The 24,495-nt window shown below is 38.9% G+C and overlaps 1 protein-coding gene across 1 annotated transcript in view; it reads right to left on the bottom strand.

Moving 5' to 3' along the window:
• Positions 1-21,471: 21,471 nt before the first annotated feature.
• The window catches only part of fam151b (family with sequence similarity 151 member B), a 35,881-nt gene continuing 32,857 nt past the window's right edge, over positions 21,472-24,495 (bottom strand). Inside the window, exon 5 of the mRNA XM_061986581.1 lies at positions 21,472-22,468. Coding sequence (XP_061842565.1) covers positions 22,312-22,468 — 157 coding nt within the window. The 3' untranslated portion in view covers positions 21,472-22,311. The remainder of the gene's footprint in view (positions 22,469-24,495) is intronic.

The following is a 24,495-nucleotide window of genomic DNA, read 5'->3' as shown; positions in this document are numbered from 1 at the left end:
TTGAAAGTGTGATGTGGAAACGCATTGCATTGTGGGTCTACCTGGAGTCTGAATAACTTATTTACACAGTTAAACTGAAGACTCTGTGCTTAAGTTTAGTTTTTCCGTGAACAAGTTCAAAACACGGCACAAAAGTGCGGCATTATTAACTGCCACCATTGCGGTTATGATCGCTTCAGGGGAAACATTATTTGGTGAGATTTTTCTCAATTTCGAGCGTGAAAGCGTGCCAAAAGGAAGTCGGTGCCACCTCTGGTTACACCAGGCCGTGCCTTTATGTTGTGTTTTGTTGCCGTTCTTCTGTGTTTGGTGTTGATTCCTGTCCTGCGCTCTTATTTTTGTGGCACTTCGTGTTATGTTGGTGTTTTTTGTGACCGCTTCACACATCTTTCTCTGAGCACTGATCCACGCCCCTGCTTTCTGTTAGCAATCAGATGTATTTAAGTTGAGTGTGAACTACCATTCTTGTTTAGGATCATTAATGTGGACGCTCTTTCCTCCTGCCGTGAGTTTTGCTACGTTCCAGCAATGGTGGGCCGTCAGGGCCAGCAAGGCTTTCTCTGCTGGCCTAACATAACCAGAAATCATGATCATAATTAAAGATAAAAGTAATTTTGAATTTACTTTCCCTAAATATCTAAAAGTATTCATATTCTTTTCATGTCATATTATGCTCCTTCCAGCGCTGTTGTTTTTAGGTTATAGTTTTTATCCAATCAGAATTCAGCTAGCTTATGTTGCCATGCTGTACCAAATCTGCCCGAGGCCTTCAGAATCAACAATGCGGGCATCTGTGCACTGTAAGTGAACAGACACAAAAATTTGACAGTTGCGATAGCCAGTCAGATCACGCATTCTTCTAGCTGGCCTAAGGCAGATATATATGAGCTAGGTAACATAAGAACTCCATTACCCAGCATGCCACAGTAGCGAAGGGCATGCGCAGTAGCCTCGTTTAGGTTGTTGAATGTAGCCAGCTTGATGTTATTGATGAGCACGCTGTGGAGTAAACTTTAAGAACTCAGCTAACACTCCTCGTCTGCAAGACAACACAAATAAGGATATTTAAAAGAGAAACTACATCTTGTGAGACGATGTCGGCCAACTCCGGAAGCTAGCTCAGCTGTCCAGGCGATGAAATGTGAGTTCAGATATTTTATTTATTTATTTTGTCACGTTTAATATGTTTTTTGCAATTTTAATTTTGACAGTAGCACAGAAGATATGTTTTAATTGCTGATGCGGGTTTATTGATTTTTAAATGCACCAGAAAATAACCCGTTTTGTACACTGTTGAGGTGATACGATACCCAGTACATGTGTTCCTGTATAGTATTTCTCCAGCAATGGTCAACAACAATGCAAAAGACTGTGTAAAGAAATGGGAAACTGTCGTATAACCACATGCTTCAAAGACACGAAAAGAAGAAGAAGCAATGGTCATGTGGTGGAACTTATGTAATCATTGAAGGCCTAGGTGGGGAACGCACGGCCCACCACGGCCTTCCAGGATTCTGGTTTATTGTTTTAGTCAGTTTTAGTTTCGTTTTTGCATAGCCACCCCTGTGCTTCAGTGCCCTTCTCAACAGTACTCGTCTTTTGTTTGTCTCTATCATGACATGCACGTTGCCTCCTCGGTCTTCTGCATCTTGGGAACACGCCAGTAATAGCCGCACGCGACCAGAGCATCGCAGTCGGTTTATTAAGCTAGTAAAGAGACAGTGAAGCCGTGAGACAATCAAACATGACTATTAACGCCATCACATGGTGCAAGTTGGTGTGTACACGGCATTTCACACTGGTAAGTTTGAATCAAGGCATGTTTTATTCAGTTTCGGAGGCTGTTTGTTATGATCCGCTGCCCGGATCATAGTCTGTTTATGTTTTCTAGTCACTTGTGTTTTCAGCACCTCTTGATTGTGTTTGTTTTCAGTTGCCATGACGACAGATCACATTCACCTGCCTCTGGTTAGTGTTCGGGACGCGCACCTGTTGCCCGGCCGCTAATCAGAGGGCTATTTAGTCTATGCCCTGGCCTCACTCGGTCTGGCTTCCTAACTTGCCATTTGCAACAGTTGACTGCATTTGTTTCATGCTCCGTACCTGCTAGCTTTCACGCTAGGCTCTTTGACTTGCTAGCTCCCACGCTAGCCCCTTTAGTTTTTACCTTAAGTGCTATGAGCACGTTTTTCTTTTGTTCCCGTCTGATTTATTCCTTAAATAAATAATTTCCTACCTGCAAGCTGTGTCTGAAGCCCGTCTGCATTCCTGGGAGAACAACCCCGCATCACGATGCGACCCGGTCGTAACACTGTTAGCGTTAGTTATTGTTGTTGTTTGTGGTTACCAGTAGGAAGAACCATGTCGAGCTGCATGAATAACTTGGCTTTAATAAAGACTTCAGGAGGACAGCAATTTTACATACGCACTGCATGAGAGAGTGGTAATAACTGATTCCCTGATGTGCACACCCTGGTGGTGTGTTCGAAAATTACAACAACAAAACAGTCATTTTACCAAATGATCTACATCCTTCCCTTTTAGTTAAGAGTCTTTCATAAAAAACAAAAGCAGATAAGTGAAATGAAAATCTATATGTAACAGAGATTAAATCTCTTAACTGTGTAGGGTAAGTACAAACAATTCACTATCTGTATGAAATATCTAAACACATCACAGAACAGGTAGAAAAAATACTATCTCTCAAAATAAATCACATGTACATTTGTTTTTTGTTTTTTCTTACTGCACATACTTTGGATTGGGTCTACACACTCGACCTGCACGTGTTGTATAAGCTGTGTCAGTCTGCGTCATGAATCTGGGTCGAATTGGTGATGCACTTTCCGTTTGCCTAATCACTGTCTCTTCTCTCAGTGGTGTGGGAGGGACTAAGTCCACCACGGTATGTCTACCATCCTGAGAGTCTGCTTCGTCGTTCTGGAGAGGTGTTGGTGGTCGTTCTTGAACCGGGAGGATGTGGCGACGATTCCTTCTGTATCTTCTCCCATCGGATTGGATGATGTAGGAACGTGGCTCTTCGCACAACTTTTCCACTATTCCAAGTCGGTCATGTCCAGCAGGAGTTTGCATACGGATCACTTGCCCTTCTGCCAAGGGACTCAGTGGGCGACTTGACTTGTCGTAGTGACGTTTCACCGTAGTTCTCTTGTCGACTAGTCGAGCGTGTACTTGTCTTGAGTCTTTTGCTGTTGGCTGTAGTAGTCTGGTACACACTGGGATAGCTGCGCGCGTTTGTCGTGACATTAACCGTTCGGCAGGGGAACCAATGTCCGCATCTCGGGGAATGTTTCTGAGGTTAAGGAGGTTTAGGAAGACATCAGTTTTGTCCCGGTGGGATTTTTCCATCAGTTGCTTGGCACTCCTGACAGCTCTTTCCGCAAGTCCATTCGACTGGGGAAACTCTGGGCTGCTAGTGGTGTGGATGAAGTCCCATTCCTCAGCAAACTTCCTGAATTGTTCACACTTGTACTGTCTTGCATTGTCAGATAGCTTCACCTTGTGTCTCGATTTTGGCTCCTCCGTAAGCAACCAAATTTGTGCTTTTGTTTGGTTTGGCGAGTTTCACGCCGCTGTTTACTCTATTGAAAGTATTTAATGACATTACATTGCATTTAGCACCTGTATCCACTTTCATTTCAGTTGGCACGTCATTTATGCGCACTGTGACAAATCCTTCATCTTGGTCTCTTTGTTGCGGATTTACAGTGTCAACGCAATTTTCAATTTCCAAGCCATCCACATAGAATGTGTCATTTTCACTTTGGCTGTGTTGATCCATTGTCACATCATGCACAGACTGTCCATAGCGCTTGTTTGTGGTAAACTTGGACTGGCTCTGTGGCTTTGACTTGCAGCATTTTTTGTAGTGATTTTGTTTCATGCAGTTGTGACATTGTTGTCCAAACGCTGGACACATTTCCTTTTTTGCTGTGTGACTCCCTCCACAATTGTTACACTTTGTGATAGTCTGGGCAATTTTCTGGAATTTGCCTTTAAATTGCTTGTATTCAGGGGCGGATTAAGAAATTTTGGCCCCCTGGGCCTGACATGGTCTTGGCCCCTCAACCCCGCGCGTGCACGCGCACACACACGCACGCACTATGCAAGAAATACTGTATACTGTGAACAGACATGCACACTGTACTGTACAGAAGAGTGCACATACTGCACACACACTATTAGGTATACCACACAGACAAGCACAGGTTTCACACAGACACAGGTAGGGGGAGGGGATAAATGGCCTAAAAATAAAATTTTTGGAAAATGATTACGCCCACTTCAGTGATGGTGCATTGGGTCATTTGAGAGATATTATGTATTGGAAGTTGGTACCTATCATGAAATAAACCCCCCACCCCACCCAAAAAACTAAATTGGACATGATTTTTGCCCCCTTTTCCTCCCTTCTATCATTAAAAATAAAATAATATCTTAGGAAAACACTTTGGCATAACGGCAGCTGTGCAGCAAATTGAGGCTCAAAGTCTGTATCTATTTTGTGGGAAAGCTTGAGGAGGAGAAGGAGAAAGGTAAAATGATAACACATGCATCGGAGAGCACCACAAAGAAAGGTGTAGGTCAGTTCATGGTACAAGGGCTGCATGCAGGTCAAGATAGCCCATTTCCTCTGCCTGTCTTACCCATTCACCGAGAGACCACTGAGGACATAGAAATGCAAGTGGATATGGGGTTCGAAATACTGGCGTCGGTCAGAGGAGTCAATGTGGAGGATGTTTATAAACTTGTAGATGCACATATGACTGACAGCACAGAGCACAACAAAGGCTTTTCAAAGCTGTTGGCAGAGATGAACAACTTGGAAAAACCAGCAGGGCAGATCTTTTGTGGCACCCACACTACACTGGGCTTCAGCAGTGCCATGAATAAAGTGATGCGGTTGGCGGAGGCCGATATGAAGATGGAGCAAGTGCTACAGAGTTTCATGGTGGATCTGGATGTAGACAGCAAGAATGCTATAGTGGCTGGACAGGCACTGGACATGTCCTGAACTCAGTGTCAGACGTGGCTGCCGAATACTTGGATGAAGTGAAGCAGCTGACAGATCTCATGCTGCCCCATCTGAAGACTGTCCTGGCCAGGCAGAGGATGGACTATGGGATGGATGAGGAGACCTTCCCAATGGACCCTGTCAGTGAACAGGCTAGTAACATTGATGGCACCCCTGTGCACAACATTGGGATGGAGAGACAATGTGGCAAGGTGGACTACAGACTGAAGAAGTTGGGCACACTGAATGCAGTCAATAGGTCAATAATTTTACAGAAGAGCCAGGAGCTTCAGAGGTTTCAAGGCAGCAGCACAAGCAAAAAGAGAGGTTGAACTCAACTGGAGTAAACTCATGAAGGCAAAATTCGAGAGTTGGGCTGACGAGAAACAAGAGATGGCTCAAAGACAGGAGAAGAAGAGACTAGACATGCTGGACACACTGAAATCTTTTGGTGGCCCCTTCACGATAGTGGGGAAGTTGAAAAGTTCCTTGTCGATGAAAGTCTGAACAAGAATGCAAAGCTGCAGAGAATGAAGCTTGAGGTTCAGTTTGCCAGAGAAAGCACCAAGCTTCTGCCTAAAGTCAATCCTATCTTCAGAATCCAGGTGACAGACAGTTCCCAGAAATGGCGAAAGTGCAATTCTCCCAGTCATAATGGATACTTAGAATTTTATGGTGGTGGTAAGTATTCATGAAAACAGGTAGCCTAACATTAGTGAATGGGTGAATTCTGGAAATAACAACCTAAAAATCTTACACAGTGCACCTTTAAGCAAGGGGTTTCTTTCGTGCTTTCAATTTCGCAAAATCATCCACCACATCATTGAAGTCCAACTCTCTTGTCAGCTCACTCTCAATTGCCATTAGAGATAACGCATTTAATCTTTTCTGAGTCATTCTTGTGCGCAGCTCATTTTTGACTCTTGACAAAAGAGAGAATGAGCGTTCTCCCTCACAGTTACTGACCGGTAGAGTGAGAAAAATCTGTAGCGCAATGTATGTATTAGGAAACATAGGCTGTAGTCCAAAATGTATTATTGTTTTGAGCAGTCCTGAAGGGGTCCTCTCCTCATCAGTGTTGTTGAGCTGTATAAAAGATTTGAACTGTATAAGCTCCTGTCCAAGACTTTCATTGAGGTCAGATGAGTATGATTCAGTGAGAATCTTGGCCTTGTGAAGGACTGAAGCATTGGACTCTGTATCCAAAGAGAAAAGGACACTGAACAAATTGTTCAGATGTTTGTAGGCCTCCAGACGGTGATTAAGGCTTGAACTCAGTTGATCAATAGAGGCAATAAATGTCTCTATTTGAAACAGTTGCCTTCCCTCAAGCACAACATCTGGGGATGCTGATTCATCAGCAAACTTTTTACGTTTCTTCGTCCGTTCAGCCCTGTAAGATGGGGTGCCACCCAACATGTTTAAGGCTTTCTGCTCAAAATGATCAAATAGATCTCTTTGGGAGAGAACAAAGGTGCGCAGAGATTCCAGCAATCTAACTGCTGTACCAAGGTCAATGTCTGCTTTTTGAAGTTGCAGACTTGTGGCCTGAAATCTGGACAGAACAGTGTCCCAAAAGCCTGCCATGAAGGCCATCTCAAGTGAATCCAGCTTCCGCACTAGACTGTCAGCTTCAGTTTGTGTGTCTCGTTTCTCTGTGTCATCAGTGGAAATACCCTGTAGTGCTGCTCTTATTTTACTGTAGTTCTGCCACAGTGCTTTGGTAGATTCTGCACGGCAACTCCAACGCGTGTTGGATAAAGCTTTAAGTGTGAGATCTATGTTGGAATTGCCAAATACCAGAGGTGTGGACTCGAGTCACATGACTTGGACTCGAGTCAGACTCGAGTCATGAATTTGATGACTTTAGACTCGACTTGACAAAATGTAAAGAGACTTGCAACTCGACTTAGACTTTACATCAATGACTTGTGACTTCACTTGGACTTGAGCCTTTTGACTTGACATGACTTGACATGACTTGCCACTTTCCCCAAAATCCAAAGCTTAAAAAGTTATTTGGGAGCGCTCCGTATCTTTCATTTTCTTTGTCTGTCTATCAGCGTGTTATTCCTGTCAGCTGGTGTGCTGTCAGTACAACAGCCAATCAAATTAGAACTACGTTGTTTTCATCACACAGCATTCATCCAATCAAATTGCAGGACAACCAATGAACAAGAGTTGGTCCAACAACGTGCCAGTGATAAACAATTATGTTAAAGTTGGTTTCGTTCGGGTATAAAAACTACGACTTGGTCAACAAAAAACGAATTGCCGTATGCAAATCACGCAGTTCGAATATTACAGATGGAGACGCAACAACTTCCAACTTCGTTCGACATTTGAAGTTGCACAAAGAAGGGTAAGTTTTGAATGTAAGATAACGTTTATTGGCTAAGTAACGTGACTTTTATTTGCTGTGTAGTTAAATCAGTGAGGCTGCAAATTCACTGCTAACGTTATAACCATAGACATCTTATAAGTAGACGCAGCATAGAGCGCTAATGCCTACTGGCGCAGACGAGGCGCGGGGCCGCCATCTTGGAGTGGTGATCCGCTCCACTCAGTGCAATTCATTTGGCAGGAGCAATGAACTGTCAGCGCATTTAATTCATTTTACCTCACTGAATACCACTGATTTTCACGCGCTTTTTTGTCATACGTGTGTAACAGACACATGTTTTGGCGTGTTTTATTATTCATAGTTTGCTTAACAGTAATATAATATTCTTATACGCTATAAGTGACCAGACGTCCGAGATCAAAACTGGGAATATAATCCCAGAGAAGGGGAAAAAAAACGGTAAGCTATTTTTAAGTTGAAGAAACAATATGATTAGGTTATATATACATATGCGTGTATCCTACATAAACAATGTATGAATACATTAGATATCTATATATCTTAGGGACCTATAGACTGTATCTCTGTTGCTTCAGCAGCAGAGAGTTTATTCTGTCTTGACACTTTGTATTGATATTTTCTATTACATTCTTCCCTTAAATGATAATGTTTGCAGTGATTGTTTTATATGTATTATTTTATGTAAGTCGCTTTGGATAAAAGCGTCTGCCAAATACTTAAACATATATAAACACCTGAAAGTCTTCATATCAGCTAAAACCACCAATCTGTTTCACTGGATTCAGAATAAAACCAAATTCTGTTTAACCCAACAATGTTAGTATTTGAATATTGTTACTTGAAGACTGATTCCTGGTTACAATTATACTGTTAAGAAAGTATTGTCTTATACTTTGCCTAAAATGAGAATGCATCATAATCAGTAGTGGCTGGTGAATTTTGTTTTAGGTGGGGCTGAAAGTTTGTAAACCAAACCCCTGTAGGGGCGTCATCCTCACCCAGAAGATTTCTTTGTGATTTTCACATACAAATATTGAAGATCTTTGATCCTTCTCAACTCTGTGGTAATATTATTTTCATAAAATACAACCAATACTACGTTAATGTTAAATCTTACTTGTGAAAAGTAATCCCCCGATTCCTATTTTCAACAGTCCGCTCATTTGAGCAGGAAAACGCTGAACACCATCTTTGTTTTCTACCTTTCAACTGTCAGTTTAGGCTGCTCGCCGGCTCCTCATCAGCACTTCAAGATGGCGGGCAAATTGCTCACGTCACAGCAACCAATGCTGCGTCTACTTATAAGATGTCTATGGTTATAACGTCATTGCAAACATGGCAATCTGTTGCGTCCACTGCAGTTTGCTACCTTATTCATACTTTTTGTCAAGTGATTTTTTTTAAGCAGGGTTTCATGAGGTACCTATACATAACGTTACGTTAGTCAATGTATCACACACAGTAACGTAACGTTAGTCAATGTATCACACACAGTAACGTAACGTTAGTCAATGTATCACACACAGTAACATTACGTTAGTCAATGTATCACAAACAGTAACATTACGTTAGACAATGTATCACACACAGTAACATTACGTTAGTCACTGTATCACACACAGTAACGTAACGTTAGTCAATGTATCACACACAGTAACGTAATGTTAGACAATGTATCACACACAGTAACGTAACGTTAGTCAATGTATCACACACAGTAACATTACGTTAGTCAATGTATCACACACAGTAACATTACGTTAGTCAATGTATCACACACAGTAACGTAACGTTAGACGGCAGTCAGCAGCACCGCGTATTTTAGCCACCTACAAAAAGACAAACATAGTCAAATAAAGGTCAGTTAAAATGTATACTATGTTAAGAATATGTGTACATATTGCATAGGGTCCTGACATCTAAAAAGTACAACTCTGTTCATTGTTATGTTCATATATTTGTTATGTTTTTCATGTGTACGCACACATAAACACACATACAGTATGAGATGAGATCAATGAGATAAGGTAAGAACAGGATAGAAACTGCTGTGGAACTAGTTACAATGCAATATGCCATGGAAATACAATGTTAACACTTTTGTGCAAATAAGTACAGTTGCACTTGTTTTTTTCAAATGTGTTTATTCTGTAAAGGAATGAGTTACATGTTTAAAATGACTGGTTAATAGTGCTATTTTGAAGTGCAATGTCAGCACTATCTTTTTCCCTGCAATTTCAAATGCACTTGTTTTAATTAATAAATACAGCGTTTTAAAAGCATACACAATCTGTGTAAATATATTAGTCTGTGGTTAAATGACTTGAAAGGACTCGAAACTCAAAATGCAGGACTTGGGACTTGACTTGAGACTTTCCAGTCTTGACTTTGGACTTGACTCGGACTTGCCCTGTCTTGACTCGGGACTTGACTCGAGACTTGAGGGAAAAGACTTGAGACTTACTTGTGACTTGCAAAGCAATGACTTGGTCCCACCTCTGCCAAATACCCTGTCCCATCGGTGTGTGGATGCAGTTGTGAAGTTGTAAATAGACTGAATCAAGTCAAAATACTTAGAGACTTCATTTCCACATCTGTCAATGCTGTTGACTCCCACCAAATTCAAAGAGTGAGCTGCACATGGAATATAGTGTATTAATGGGTTGCTTTTCTTTAAGTGAGCCTGCAACCCATTATACCTCCCTGACATGTTGCTGGCATTATCATAAGCCTGCCCCCTGCAATTTGACAGCTCTAACCCTAGATTTTCCAACACAGACATGACACAGTTAGCCAAACTTTCACCTGTATGGCTATTAATGGGCTCAAAACCCACAAAGCGTTCAACAACACTGCCCTCTTTGCTAACAAAACGGAATATGAATGTCAATTGGTCCACATGAGATAAATCTGGGGTTGAATCCACAATGATAGAGTAGTATTTGCTTGCTTGCAGTTCATCTGCTATAGCCTGTTTGGTTTTTGCACCCATCAATTCAATGAATTCCTCACAAATGGTGGAGGACAGATATGAGGTATTACCTCGACCCATCTGCCCAAACTTTCTGATGTGATCCTTTAGAAAGGGATCAAATTCAGCCAGGACCTCCAGAATACCAAGGTAGTTCCCATTGAGAGGAGACCCTAACGATTCATTTTTACCCCTAAATGCAAGGCCCCTTTCTGCAAGGAATTTAATGACTGCAACAACTCTTTGTAACACCTGCCTCCAATAGCTGCTCTCTGCCTGAAACTGTTTGAACAGGTCTGCATCAACTGTGGCACCTGTGGCGCGGTTCAAGACTGCTTGCATGCAGGTTATGTGCTCAGCACTTCGCTCATGTTCACCAAATCTTTCTGAGTGTTTCCAATCACAATAGCCTGTCACAAAAGAATGCGTTTTTGGGGAAAACAGTTTGCATGCAAAGCAGTAAACATTACCAGTAGAGGGAGAGTACATCATCCACTCTCTTTGTACTCGTTGTCCATTGGGCAGGTGTGAAGTAAAATGTTCATTGTTTAGGCATCGGGTTTTGCCTCCTAGCCCACTGTTCCTCACAGAAGCTGGATAATGGCTGTGACGGTTGTGAAATGATTTTGCACCTCTTTGAATAAGAACTTCCTTCATTGACTCAGTGAGGGTGTCAGCCCATTTAGCGGGATCACTAGGTAGAGTTGTCACTGTAGATGGTGTTGAAGAAAGATTCAACTCATTTTCTATACTGTCCAGAGGTGCAGTGACCTCACATTCATCCGAGCAACTGGCTACTGCTGAGTTGGTTGAATCATTAGCATCCGAAGCATTTGGTTCAGTGCGTACACTTGTAGTGGTCTCAGGATCTTGGGAGCTACATGCTAGCTCAGGTGCATTGCTAACCTTAGCTGAATTTGCAGTAGCATTTATAGAATTGCTTTCAGCAGATGTCTTTGTACTGAAGAAGCTGGAGATATTTGGAACACTCTCAAGTAAAACTGATTCCTTTTTTTTCTTTTCTTGCTGAATTTTTTTTCTAGCTCCTCCACTTAGACGTTTATGATCCATATTTCCCTTCTTTCTGTGCACATTGGCTCTTTGCCTATCACAACAGCTTAACCAACTATGTGTGTGTGTGTGTGTGTGTGTGTGTGTGTGTGTGTGTGTGTGTGTGTGTGTGTGTGTGTGTGTGTGTGTGTGTGAGTGATGCAATTTTCAAAACTAGCAATCTAGCATTAACAGTCAAAAGCAGAAATCAGCTGATTTCTATAAGAACTGATAACAGATTTCCAATCAATGCTAAACTCAGACAGCGAAAGTCACTAGATGACGTTTTGAGTCGCCAGTCATGTATGGCCAAAAGTCTCTAAATCGAATGCCAACGTTGCTTAATCGCCAACACACTGGGACTCACTGAAGGACTGACAGTGAATAAAAAAAGATGATTAAGATAATTGTGTACTTTTCTCTTCTGATATTTTCACTAAGGACTCCAAGCTATCTGCATGCAGCAACAATGTCTGACAGACAGGAGAGCGGAGTGGTCAGTGATGAATGGCAAGGGAACACACTGATTTGTACTGAGGAGAAAGAGAGAGCCAATTACAGTGAAATAAATTCCAAAAGAGCCAAGTGACTAGCTGAAGGCAGGGACAAATGCCTTGGAGTGACCAACAAGAGTGCAAAGTACCAAATGGCAAAATGTGGGAAGACCAACAGGCAGATCTGCTTTTACCACTTATCTTCACAACCAAAAAGTCGCTAAATGATGTTTTCAGTCGCTAGCCAGGTATGGCCAAAAGACGCGAAATCTAGCGGTAAAGTCGCTCAATCACACTGACAGTGAAACAAATAATTTTTAAAAAGATAGTAATCGTACAATGTCTTGTACTTTTGTCTTCTTTCTTAATATTTCTCAAAGGACACCAAAATGTCGCTATCTGCAGGCAGCTTGCTAGCTATGATGGCAGCAACAATGTACCTTAGAGTGACTGACCAACAAGAGCTCAAAGTACCTAATGGCAAAATGTGGAGAGACAGACACAATAAATTGCATTAAGATGAAGAGAACTGTTGCTATTATTAATTTTAACAACAACCAGAAAGTCGCTAAATGTCACCAGCCAGGTATGGCCAAAAGTCGCTTAATTGGCCACACACAGTAACAGAGAAACAAACAAACAAACAAAAAGATCATAAAGATAATAGTTGTACAACTTTGTGTACTTTTGTCTACTTTCTAAATATTTTCACAAAGGATACCAAAATGTTGCTATCTGCAGGCAGCTTGCTGGCTATGATGGCAGCAACGATGTCTGCCAGACAGGAGAGAGTGGTCAGTGACGATCGAATCGAGAAAATGACAAAATGGGTCAAAGACCAAAAAGTTATTAACTGACAGCAGTGACAAATGTCAGACTGTAAACTTTTTTGAAAGAAAAGGACAAAATGGGAAGATGCTGATAATAACAGCAAAATGGAAAATATAAGAATTTCCAAGTAATGCTCAACTCAAGTGTGTGTGTGTCGTGTGTGTGTGCGCGTTAAACTTCTTGTGGAATGATTTCAAATTATCTCTGAGTCTGAACTGAGGGAAAGGAAACCAAATTTTGAGCAGTCACTCACGAGTTCAAAGTACCAAATGAGGAGATTCTAAAAGAACAGACCGGTTTATGAAAGACTCGATGGGGGAGGGGCACAGCTAAGAATACTTGAGTGAGATTCTGTGATCCAAATTCGAGATAGAGCTTTTTGATAATAATAATTTGTCAGAGTAAGGTTGTGTAATCAAAATTTGAGAATGAGCTTTGCCAATCAATCAAGAATATTTGCATTAAGTTCTGTGATCAAAATTTAGAAACAACCTTTAATAATTGATAAAGAATATGTGAGTGAGGTTGTGTGATCCAATTTGAGAATTAGCTTTGATAATAAGGATTGAGAGCCTCTGGCCCTCTGTGGATTGTGGCCGCGGGGCCAAGTTGGCCTGGCCCCTTGGGGCCTCTGACCCTCTATGGATCGGGGCCAAGTTGGCATGACCCCTCGGGGCCTCTGGCCCTCTATGGATCGTGGCCGCGGGGCCAAGTTGGCCTGACCCCTTGGGGCCTCAGGCCCTCTGTGGGTCGCGGCCGCGGGGCCAAGTTGACCTGGCCCGTTGGGGCCTCTTACCCTCTATGGATCGTGGCCGTGGGGCCAAGTTGACCTGGCCCCTTGGGGCCTCTGGCCTTCTGTGGGTCGCAGCCGCGGGGCCAAGTTGGCCTGGCCCCTTGGGGCCTCTGACCGTCTATGGATTATGGCCGCGGGGCCATGTTGGCCTGGCCCCTTGGGGCCTCTGGCCCTCTGTGGGTCGCGGCCGCGGGGCCAAGTTGACCTGGCCCCTTGGGGCCTCTGACCCTCTTTTGGATCATGGCCGCGGGGCCAAGTTGGCCTGGCCCCTTGGGGCCTAAGATTATTATTTTTGCAAAAGTAGTTTTGCATGCGTCGCGGCCGCGGGGCCAAGTTGACCTGGCCCCTTGGGGCCTCTGGCCCCCTGGGCCTGGGCCCGGTAGGCCCGTTCATTAATCCACCTATGCTTGTATTGTGTGGGTTTAATCTCATCAATATTGGTAGCTTGTGTAGCCAATGTTTTGATATTTTCCTCTGTCATTTCGTGAATACGGCAGATTGAGATTGCCTTGGCAAGAGTCAATTCACTGTCCCTCAGTAATGTCTTTCTCAGAGAGTCGTTTGTGATGCCACACACAATTTTGTCACATATGAGTTCATCAGTTAGATCTCCAAATTGACATGTTTTGGCTTTAATCTTCAAATCACTGATGAATGATTCCATGCTCTCCCCATGCTTTTGAATTCTCGAATGGAACTTGTGCCTTTCCAATGTTTTGTTCGTTCGCGGATTGCACATTTCTCTGAACTTCCTCTTCAGGCACTCGGGATCTTCCCGCGACTCCGCAGGAGCGAGAATAGCACCGCCCGCGCCGGCGGCACGCACCTCTGGCACGTACGCAAACGAGCGCTCCCTCTCGATCGCTTCTGGACCAGCGAGGTTTAATAGGATGTATGCGCGGGTCTTCGCGGGCTTGTCCGAGTGAGCAGCAGCAATGAAAATGTCATATTCTTGCTCAAAAATGCGCCAGTTCTCCGCGACATTGTCGTTGAAGACGACTGGGTCTGGACGACGAAACCCGTCCGCCATTATGGATCGGCGTGTCCACCGCACGGCAGGAAAAAAATCTCCGGTGGCAAATTTTAGTACAAAAAGTACTCACAGGCGAGAAGTTTGTCCACTACTCTGACACCATGTTGTTGTTTGTGGTTACCAGTAGGAAGAACCATGTCGAGCTGCATGAATAACTTGGCTTTAATAAAGACTTCAGGAGGACAGCAATTTTACATACGCACTGCATGAGAGAGTGGTAATAACTGATTCCCTGATGTGCACACCCTGGTGGTGTGTTCGAAAATTACAACAACAAAACAGTCATTTTACCAAATGATCTACAGTTATTCTAAACTAAGCTAGTTGAGGAATACGAACAAGGTACAGTATTTGGGGAAAAAAGTAATATTTATTTATAGATGACTGAGAAGACTTGAAATATTTCCCATATTAATGTACAGTGTATTTCAGAGTTAAAAAATGGTTAGTTTGAAACCAATTTGTATTGGGAGCCTCCCTTTTATAAGGAAGAGTCCTCCCAGATGATTTTATTCTGAGGCTGTCTGAACAAAGAGAGGTGACCATAATTGAAGACAATTTAGACTTAGACTTAGACAAACTTTATTGATCCACAAGTTAAATGGTTCCACACAGTTGCTCAGTTACAAAGGATGGAAAGGGTAAGGAGGGAAAGGATAATTCAGGTATGAAGTAGACTAAAAATCTACAATAGTAGCAATAGAAAATATAACATATATGTAATATTTACATATAATATATGCAGTATATAATATATACTGATATATTATATTATTATATAATTTTATAATAATAATAATTATTATTAATTTTATAATTTGTTCTGCAAAAAGGAGTAAATACAAACAGGAGCAATACCAGCGCTGCAGAGAGGACCCAGCTAATAATATGCTTGTGTCCCTGCACAGCCTTGGCACAGATCGAAACCGAAAGTTAACTTGTGTTACGCTCACACATTCTTGTCCACTCTCAATCTCCGCACCTGTTGATTTACCTCTAAAGGACAAAAAAGCTTCTCTTTCTGATGTCAAATTCCGAGGTCTTTCGCAAAGCCAAAGTTAGTTTGTCCGTGAGCCTTCACCGACTTTGAATTCTGAAATGTTTAGCGTGTAAAAAAAACGGATTCCGTTGACGAGCGAGATACAGGACACTTTGGACAGCTTGCTCAAATCTCAGCTACTGGGCGTTTTCATATGGATCAATTGCACCAGTTTGACTTCTTTTCCAAGGTGGCGAGTCTTTGGAACAGGGTCCACTTTGTTTCGGTACAGTCGCTTGATTTTTTCTCTCTCGTACGATCCACTTTAATTCAGTTTGTTGCGCTCTCTCACAATACTGCTGGTTGAGCCGTGTAAACAAAAACTTTGTCTAGCTGCCCAGCCCCCACAATGCATTGCGAAATCACGTGCCCTTTCAAGCCCTACAAGCTCCGATACAAGCAGTCCTGCAGCGTGTTGACTTGTGTGTGATATCATGTGCGATGCAAGCAGTCCTGCAGCGTGTTGACTTGTGTGTGATATAATGTGCGATACAAGCAGTCCTGCAGTGTGTTGACTTGTGCAAAGGTGCACCGTTAACATCTAAATATCCTCCAATAAACACACAAGGTTGCTCTTTTCTTCTATTTTAGTCAAGTCATTTACAAAAGGTAAACACTGTAAGCTATAGGCTACGAGGAGCTAGCAGCTACGCAACAGCTATGCACACAATAGCACACAAGCTACACACAGGAAATAATAATTGAACAATATTGCAGTCTAAAACAGCACATTTTTAGTATGAAATAATTATAGTTGTATATTACTTACACGTACAAAGTCAGATGCAAGGCAGAAGTGTATGAGAAAGTATTCAGTAACAAACGTGTCTGCATCATTCAATTTACTGCATCATGAGCTTAATTTAAGGATTTATTGTGTTGCCAGAAAAAAACAACAAATTACCGCTCCACTTAAATTTTAAAGATAGTTTTTTATACCTACAGTTGTTCTAGGGGTAATTTGACTATCAAACCTTTTTATAACATTCCGCACTACAAAATTATAAGAGTGTGTACTATTATCATCAATGATCTCTAGGATATCGTATCAGATTATTATCGGTATAGGCCAAGGCTCAAGGCTCCAATATCAATGAAAATGTTGTCAGGACACCCCTAACAATAACACATTTTTGGAAAGCCTATCTTAATAAATGTAGATTAATATTGTTGTGAATTAGATGAGTTATTACATTTGTGGTATTGAATGTCATATACAGTAAATTTTAAGACAAAATAATGTGGCTCTTGCACAAAAACTGCTCCCATTTAAATTGACATGCCTGATTTATATGCACATACAATCAGATAGGCTAGCTACATGTCACATTTGGGGGGAAAATAAAACGATTAAACATTTTTTTAAACAGGAGGACTTACATCAATGTCCCACCACTCTGTGTCCTCACCCACAAGCTCCTCGGTACACAGGTCACAACACACTGTCCGCCCTGAGATCGGTAGGTCGTGAGTTCAAACCCCGGCCGAGTCATACCAAAGACTATAAAAATGGGACCCATTACCTCCCTGCTTGGCACTCAGCATCAAGGGTTGGAATTGGGGGTTAAATCACCAAAAATGATTCCCGGGCGCGGCCACCGCTGCTCACTGCTCCAATCACCTCCCAGGGGGTGAACAAGGGGATGGGTCAAATGCAGAGGACAAATTTCACCACACCTCGTGTGTGCGTGTGACAATCATTTGTATTTTAACTTTAACATTGTTACAATTCTTACTAGCTTTCTTGATCTCCGATGTGAAATAATGAACGTTGCCTCCGATGGCACAAACTCCTCACAAATTAGCGATTAGCGCAAATAACCATTGTTTCTAAAACCCAAGATTTGACGTTGCTGTGGCTGTATTTAAAGATAAAATTACATCGCTATCACCATCACCATGTACTTTTTTAACTTAGTAAAAATCAGCTTATCTCATATGTTAATAGATTTAGGTGGCGCGGCTAACTTATTTTAGCTAACAACGTGCGGTTAGTCTTAACATTAAATAAGCGGTTCATGGAGGCAGAGAAAAAAATATTGTACTTTTTTTTTTGACAATTGACATATTCAAATTACTCGAGGAATAAGTGTGTGTGTAAGTGTGTGTTTTTGTTTTTAACTGATGTAAATCTCTTCCTATTGACTGTGCATTAAACGTGATATTCAAAAGTTTTGATGGAATGTTCTACAACAGAAAGAATAAAAGTGCTATATAAATAAAGTTTTGATTGAATGTTTCACAACAATAAAAGTGTGATATAAATAAAGTTTTGATTGAATGTTTCAAAACAAAACAATAAAAACGCTATATAAATAAAGTTTTGATTGAATGTCCCACAACAATAGAAATGAAAGTGCCATACAAACAAAGTTTTGATTAAATGTTCCACAACATTAGCAATAAAACTGCTATGTAAAAGTTTTGATTGAATGTTTCACAACAATAAAAATACAAGTGTTGTATGAATAAAGTTTTGATTGAATGTTTCACAACAATAAAAATAAAAGTGCTATATAAATAAAGTTTTGATTGAATGTTCCACATCAATTAGAATAAAAGTGCTATATGAATACAAATCTGATTGAATGTTTCACAGCAATTAGAATAAAAGTGCTATATAATTAAAGTTTTATTGAATGTTCCACAACAATAAAAATACAAGTGCAATATAAAGTTTTGATTAAATGTACTACAATAAAAATACAAGTGCCATATAAAGTTTTGATTGAATGTTCTACAACAGAAATAATAAAAGTGCCATTTAAAAAAAAGTTTTGATTGAATGTTCTACAACAATAAAAACAAAAGGTCTATGTAAATAAAGTTTTGATTGAATGTTCCGCAACAATAAAAATAAAAGTACTATATAAATAAAGTTTTGATTGAATGTTCCACAACATTAACAATAAAACTGCTATATAAAAGTTTTGATTTAATGTTCCACAGCAATTAGAATAAAAGTGCTCTATAAATAGTTTTGATTGAATGTTCCACATCAAATACAATAAAAGTGCTATATGAATACAGTTCTGATTGAATGTTCCACAGCAATAAGAATACAAGTGCTATATAAATAAAGCTTTGATTGAATGTTCCACAACAATAAGAATACAAGTGCTACATAAAGTTTTGATTGAATGTTCTACAACAGAAAGAATAAAAGTGCCATTTAAATAAAGTTTTGATTAAATGTTTCACAACAATTAAATAAAATTGCTATATAAAGTTTTGGTTGAATGTTCTACAACAATAAAAATAAAAGGGCTATATATCAATATAAATGTGCTGTACGAATAAAGTTTTGATTGAATGTTTCACAACAATAAAAATAAAAGTGTTATATAAATAAAGTTTTGATTGAATGTTCCACAACATTAACAATAAAACTGCCATATAAAAGTTTTGTTTGAATGTTTCACAATGATACAAATAAGTGTTATATACCGTAGTTTTGATTAAATGTTCCACAACATTTACAATAAAACTGCTATATAAAAGCTTTTATTGAATGTTTCACAACAATAAAAATAAAAGTGCTAAAAGTTTTGATTAAATGTCCCACATCAAATACAGTAAAAGTGCTGTATAAATACAGTTTTGATTGAATGTTCCACAACATTAACAATAAAACTGCTGTATAAAAGTTTTGATTGAATGTTTCACAACAATAAAAATAAAAGTTCTATATAAATAAAGTTTTCATTGAATGTTCCACATCAAATACAATAAAAGTGCTATATAAATACAGTTTGGATTGAATGTTCCACAGCAATTACAATAAAAGTGCTATATAAATAAAGTTTTGGTTGAAGGTTCCACATCAAATACAATAAAAGTGCTACAGGTGTATGAATACAGTTCTGATAGAATGTTCCACAGCAATAAGAATAAAAGTGCTATATAAATAAAGTTTTGTTTGAATGTTCCACAACAATAAGAATAAAAGTGCTATATAAAGTTTTGATTGCATTTACTACAATAAAAATACAAGTACTATATAAAGCTTTGATTGAATGTAGTACAATAAAAATACAAGTGCTATATACAGTTTTGATTGAATGTTCTACAACAGAAAGAACTAAAGTGCTATTTACATAAAGCTTTGATTGAATGTTTTACAACAATAAAATAAAAGTGCTATATAAAGTTTTGATTGAATGTTCTACAACCAAAAAAAAAATAATAGGGCTGTGTAAATAAAGTTTTGATTGAATGTTTCACAACAATAAAAATAAAAGTGCTATATATCAAAATACATGTGCTGTATAAATAAAGTTTTGATTGAATTTCTCACAACAATAAAATAAAAGTGTTATATGAAGTTTTGATTGAACGTTCCACAACATTAACAATAAAACTGCTGTATAAAAGTTTTGATGGAATGTTTCACAACAATAAAAATAAAAGTGCTATATACATAAAGTTTTGATTGAATGTCCCACATAAAATACAATGGAAGTGCTATATGAATACAGTTCTGATTGAATGTTCACCAGCAATAAGAATAAAAGTGCTATATAAATAAAGTTTTGATTGAATGTTCCACAACAATAACAAATAAAAGTGCTATATGAATACAGGTCTAATTTAATGTTCTACAACAGAAAGAATACAAGTGCTGTATAAATAACGTTTTGATTGAATGTTTCAGAACAATAAAATAAAAGTGTTATTTAAAGTTTTGATTGAATGTTCTACAACAATAAAAATCCATCTATCCATCCATTTTCTACCGCTTATTCCCTTCGGGGTCGCGGGGGGCGCTGGAGCCTATCTCAGCTTCAATCGGGGGAAGTCGCCACCTCATCGCAGGGCCAACACAGATAGACAGACAACATTCACACTCACATTCACACACGAGGACCAATTTAGTGTTGCCAATCAACCTATCCCCAGGTGCATGTCTTTTGGAGACAATAAAAATAAAAGGGCTATATAAATAAAGTTTTGATTGAATGTTCCACAACAATAAAAATAAAAGTGTCATATATAAAAATAAAAGTGCTGTATAAATAAAGTTTTGATTGAATGTTACACAACAATAAAATAAAAGTACTATATACATAAAATTTTGATTGAGTGTTCTACAACAATAAAAGTGCTATATAAAGTTTTGATTGAATGTTCTACAACAATAAAATAAAAGTGCTATATGAATAAAGTTTTAATTGAATGTTCTACAACAGAAATAATAAAAATGCTATATAAAGTTTTGATTGAATGTTCCACAACAAATACAATAAATGTGCTGTATAAATAAAGTTTTGATGGAATGTTCCACAACAATAACAATAAAAGATTGCTGAATGCAATTTAAAAAAATTCTAGCAATCTGAGGAATATTACAACAACAACATTAAATCTGAGTATCAATAATTTCAACAGAAAAAGGATTATAAAAATATCAATCTAATTAGTTTAGGATTATTCAGGTTATTGTTTTGTCCCTATCATGCATTTACTTATACTCTATAGGCTACAATAAGTTACAGGAGCCTGTTTCGGAGGAATACAAAATCCCCAAAGGTAAGTCATAATGAGACAAAAAGTCATTATTAAGAGATAAAAAGTTGAAATTATGAGATAAAAAGTCACAATATTGAGATAAAAAGTCAAGATTAGAAGATAAGAAAGTCGAAAAGGAGATAAGGATGTCAATATTATAAAATAAAAAGTCGTAATTATGAGATAAAAAGTCATAATGAGAAAAAAAAAGTCAAAGTTATGAGAAAAAAAGTCATAAATATGAGGTAAAAAGTCATATTTATGAGATAAAAAAGTGGAAATTATGAGATAAGAATGTGGAAATGATGACATAAGAAAGTCAGAAAGATTTATTTATTTTTCATACACACCCAAAATCACATCTTGCACAAGTGAATGCCCTGGATTGGGATTAGGGGTAAATAAAGAATTTAAACTTAAAGTTGATTATTTTATTTCCAGTTAATTTAGTAAAAAGCACAATGTAAAAAGACACCACATTGTCCAAATATTTGTACATTCACTTACCGTATTCCACATTTCCTGTTACAGCATTATTCCAAATTGGAATTAATTCATTTTAGTCCTCAAAATTCTACACACAATAACCAATAATGACGATGTGAAAAAGTGTTGTGTTTTTGCAAATGTATTAAAAATAAAAAAATCACACGTGCATAAGTATTCACAGCTTTTGCTCAAGAAGTGGGAATCTCCAGGCACCTCACCATTCGATTACGATTACCATTCAGGAGCTACAATTCAATTAAAATTAGATTATTGATGCATCTTTAATCTACAAACGTTTGTACATATATATTGATACAGTTTTACATTTCTTTTTGTTTCACTAAATAAGTGTTTAGCACTTGCAACTTTAAAAACAATGCATTTGTAATAAGAAACAGTTAAATTAAATCCCATCACATTTATTAAATTAATGGAAATATGTACAAAACTGGATCTTAAGTGCCCAAAAATAAAGGAGTTGGTTGTATCTCTCAACGAGGTGGCTCGCTGCAGTCAGACAAATTGTAGAACTGTCTGCATTACTTAATTTACAATAAAGAAATCGATTATCGATTATTTACGTTTACTAATTTATTTTACAATCGGCCATGTCCGATATGCGATGTATCTAAAAATGGATTATTCCCTCACCTCTATTATATACACATTTCTGTCTCCTACAGTCAGCTTGGTAAAAATGTCATTAACAGATATTATCTTGTGATATGTTAATGAGCTCTGTCCGTATAATATCTGGTAGGTCATAGCAGATTCTGCTGACATCCATCTGTGTTCTGTAAGGAAGCAGATCCTGTATAGTAAACGTATCATTCTGGCCTGTCCACACTGTGAGAGAATACCTGCAAATATAACAACCAAAGGTTTTTCATTTAAAAAAGGTACACAATAAATAGTTATTGTTACACACACAAACACAAACACAAACACACACACACACACACACACACACACACACACACACACACACACACACACACACACACACACACACACACACACACACACACAAATATAAATATGTATATATATATATCCATCGATCCAGTTTCTACCGTTTGTCCCTTTCGGGGTCGCGGGGGGTATGTATGTATATATATAGATATATATACATACATACATATATGTATATATATACTGTATATATATATATATATACATATATATATATATATATATATGTACATACATACATACATACATGTATATATATATGTACACATATATATATATATATATATATATATACATACATACATACATCATACATACATACATACATACATACATATATGTATATATACTGTATACATACATATATGTATATATACTGTATATATATATATGTACATACATACATATATATGTACACATATATATATATACATATATATCTATATATATATATATATATATATATATATATATATATATATATATATATATATATATATATATATATATATATATATATATATATATATATATATATATGTCTTAATAAGGTTATCCAAAAAATAGCGCTCGATACCGTAGTAGAGCGCAATATATGTATGTGTGGGAAAAAAATCACAAGACTATTTCATCTCTACAGGCCTGTTTCATGAGGGGGGTACCCTCAATCGTCAGGAGATTTTAATGGGAGCATTCGCATACCATGGTTTATATAGGGCACAGAGTGGGTGGGTACAGGCTGGCCTAGGGGCGTGGTGATTGGTTCATGTGTTACCTAGGAGGTGTTTCCGTCTATGGCGGCATGTTGTTACAATTTCGCTGCGCTTGTTGAGGGATGACAGGTCTGGACGGTAGATAATAAACAGTTTCTCTTTCAAGCATAGGTTGCATCTTTTATTACCACTATTGTAAGGTGTGCTGGATGCAAGAATTTGCCATGTTATTGAATATTCAACATTATTGTCTTTGAGGTCCCAAATGTGTTTGCTGAGTTCTGTGGTATTTCGCAGGTTTTTGTTCCTGAAAGAAGCCTTGTGGTTGTTCCATCTGGTTTTGAATTCACCCTCGGTTAATCCTACATATGTGTCGGATGTGTTAATGTCCTTGCGTATTACCTTAGATTGGTAGACAACTGATGTTTGTAAGCATCCCCCGTTGAGGGGGCAATCAGGTTTCTTTCGACAGTTACATGCTTTGTTGGTTTTGGAGTCATTCTGACTGGGGGTCGACGGCTCATTTGCAATTGTTTTGTTGTGGTTTGAGATGATTTGTCGTATATTGTTCATGCAGCTGTAGCTCAATTTGATGTTGTTCTTGTTGAATACTTTTCTTAGGTTGTTGTCTTTGGGAAAGTGTTTGTCAATCAGGTTGAGGAATTTGTGTCCAATGTTCGTTGAGACGTTTTTGCTGTATGGGGGGTTGTACCAGATGATGCCGTTTCGTTTTCTGTTCTTTTTTGGCTGGTTTCCTGGCATGGGTTCATAGGTGAGGGTGAAATTGTATCCGCTTTCATCAAGGGCTTTTTGGTACGGGGGGGTTGCTTGGTCAAATTCAGCTTTGCTAGATGACAGCATCGATAGCCTTTTATTGATTCCGGTAGGTATTCTTTTCGTGGTGGTGGGTGGATGGTTGCTGTCATGGTGCACGTATTGGAGTGTTGTGTTGGGTTTCGTGAATGGTTGGTAGCTGTTATTTCTCAGGTTGAAAGTGACGTCAAGGAAGTTGACGGTTTGCTTGTTGGCTTCAATCGTGATCCGTAGGCCGTTCTCTTTGAAAATTTGGCATATGCGCTTCTTGGTATTCTCGCTGCTCCTTGGCGAGGCGCGACACACTGCCAGTCCGTCATCACGGTAAATACCAAGGTTCAGATTGAGGCTAGCGAGCTGGGAGAGGAGGAAACTCCCAACGAGTTCAC

Source organism: Nerophis lumbriciformis, linkage group LG12, assembly GCF_033978685.3.
Source record: "Nerophis lumbriciformis linkage group LG12, RoL_Nlum_v2.1, whole genome shotgun sequence".
Taxonomy (NCBI): Eukaryota; Metazoa; Chordata; class Actinopteri; order Syngnathiformes; family Syngnathidae; genus Nerophis; species Nerophis lumbriciformis.
Note: the sequence above shows the minus strand (reverse complement) of the source record. Positions and strands in the feature narration are given on the sequence as shown.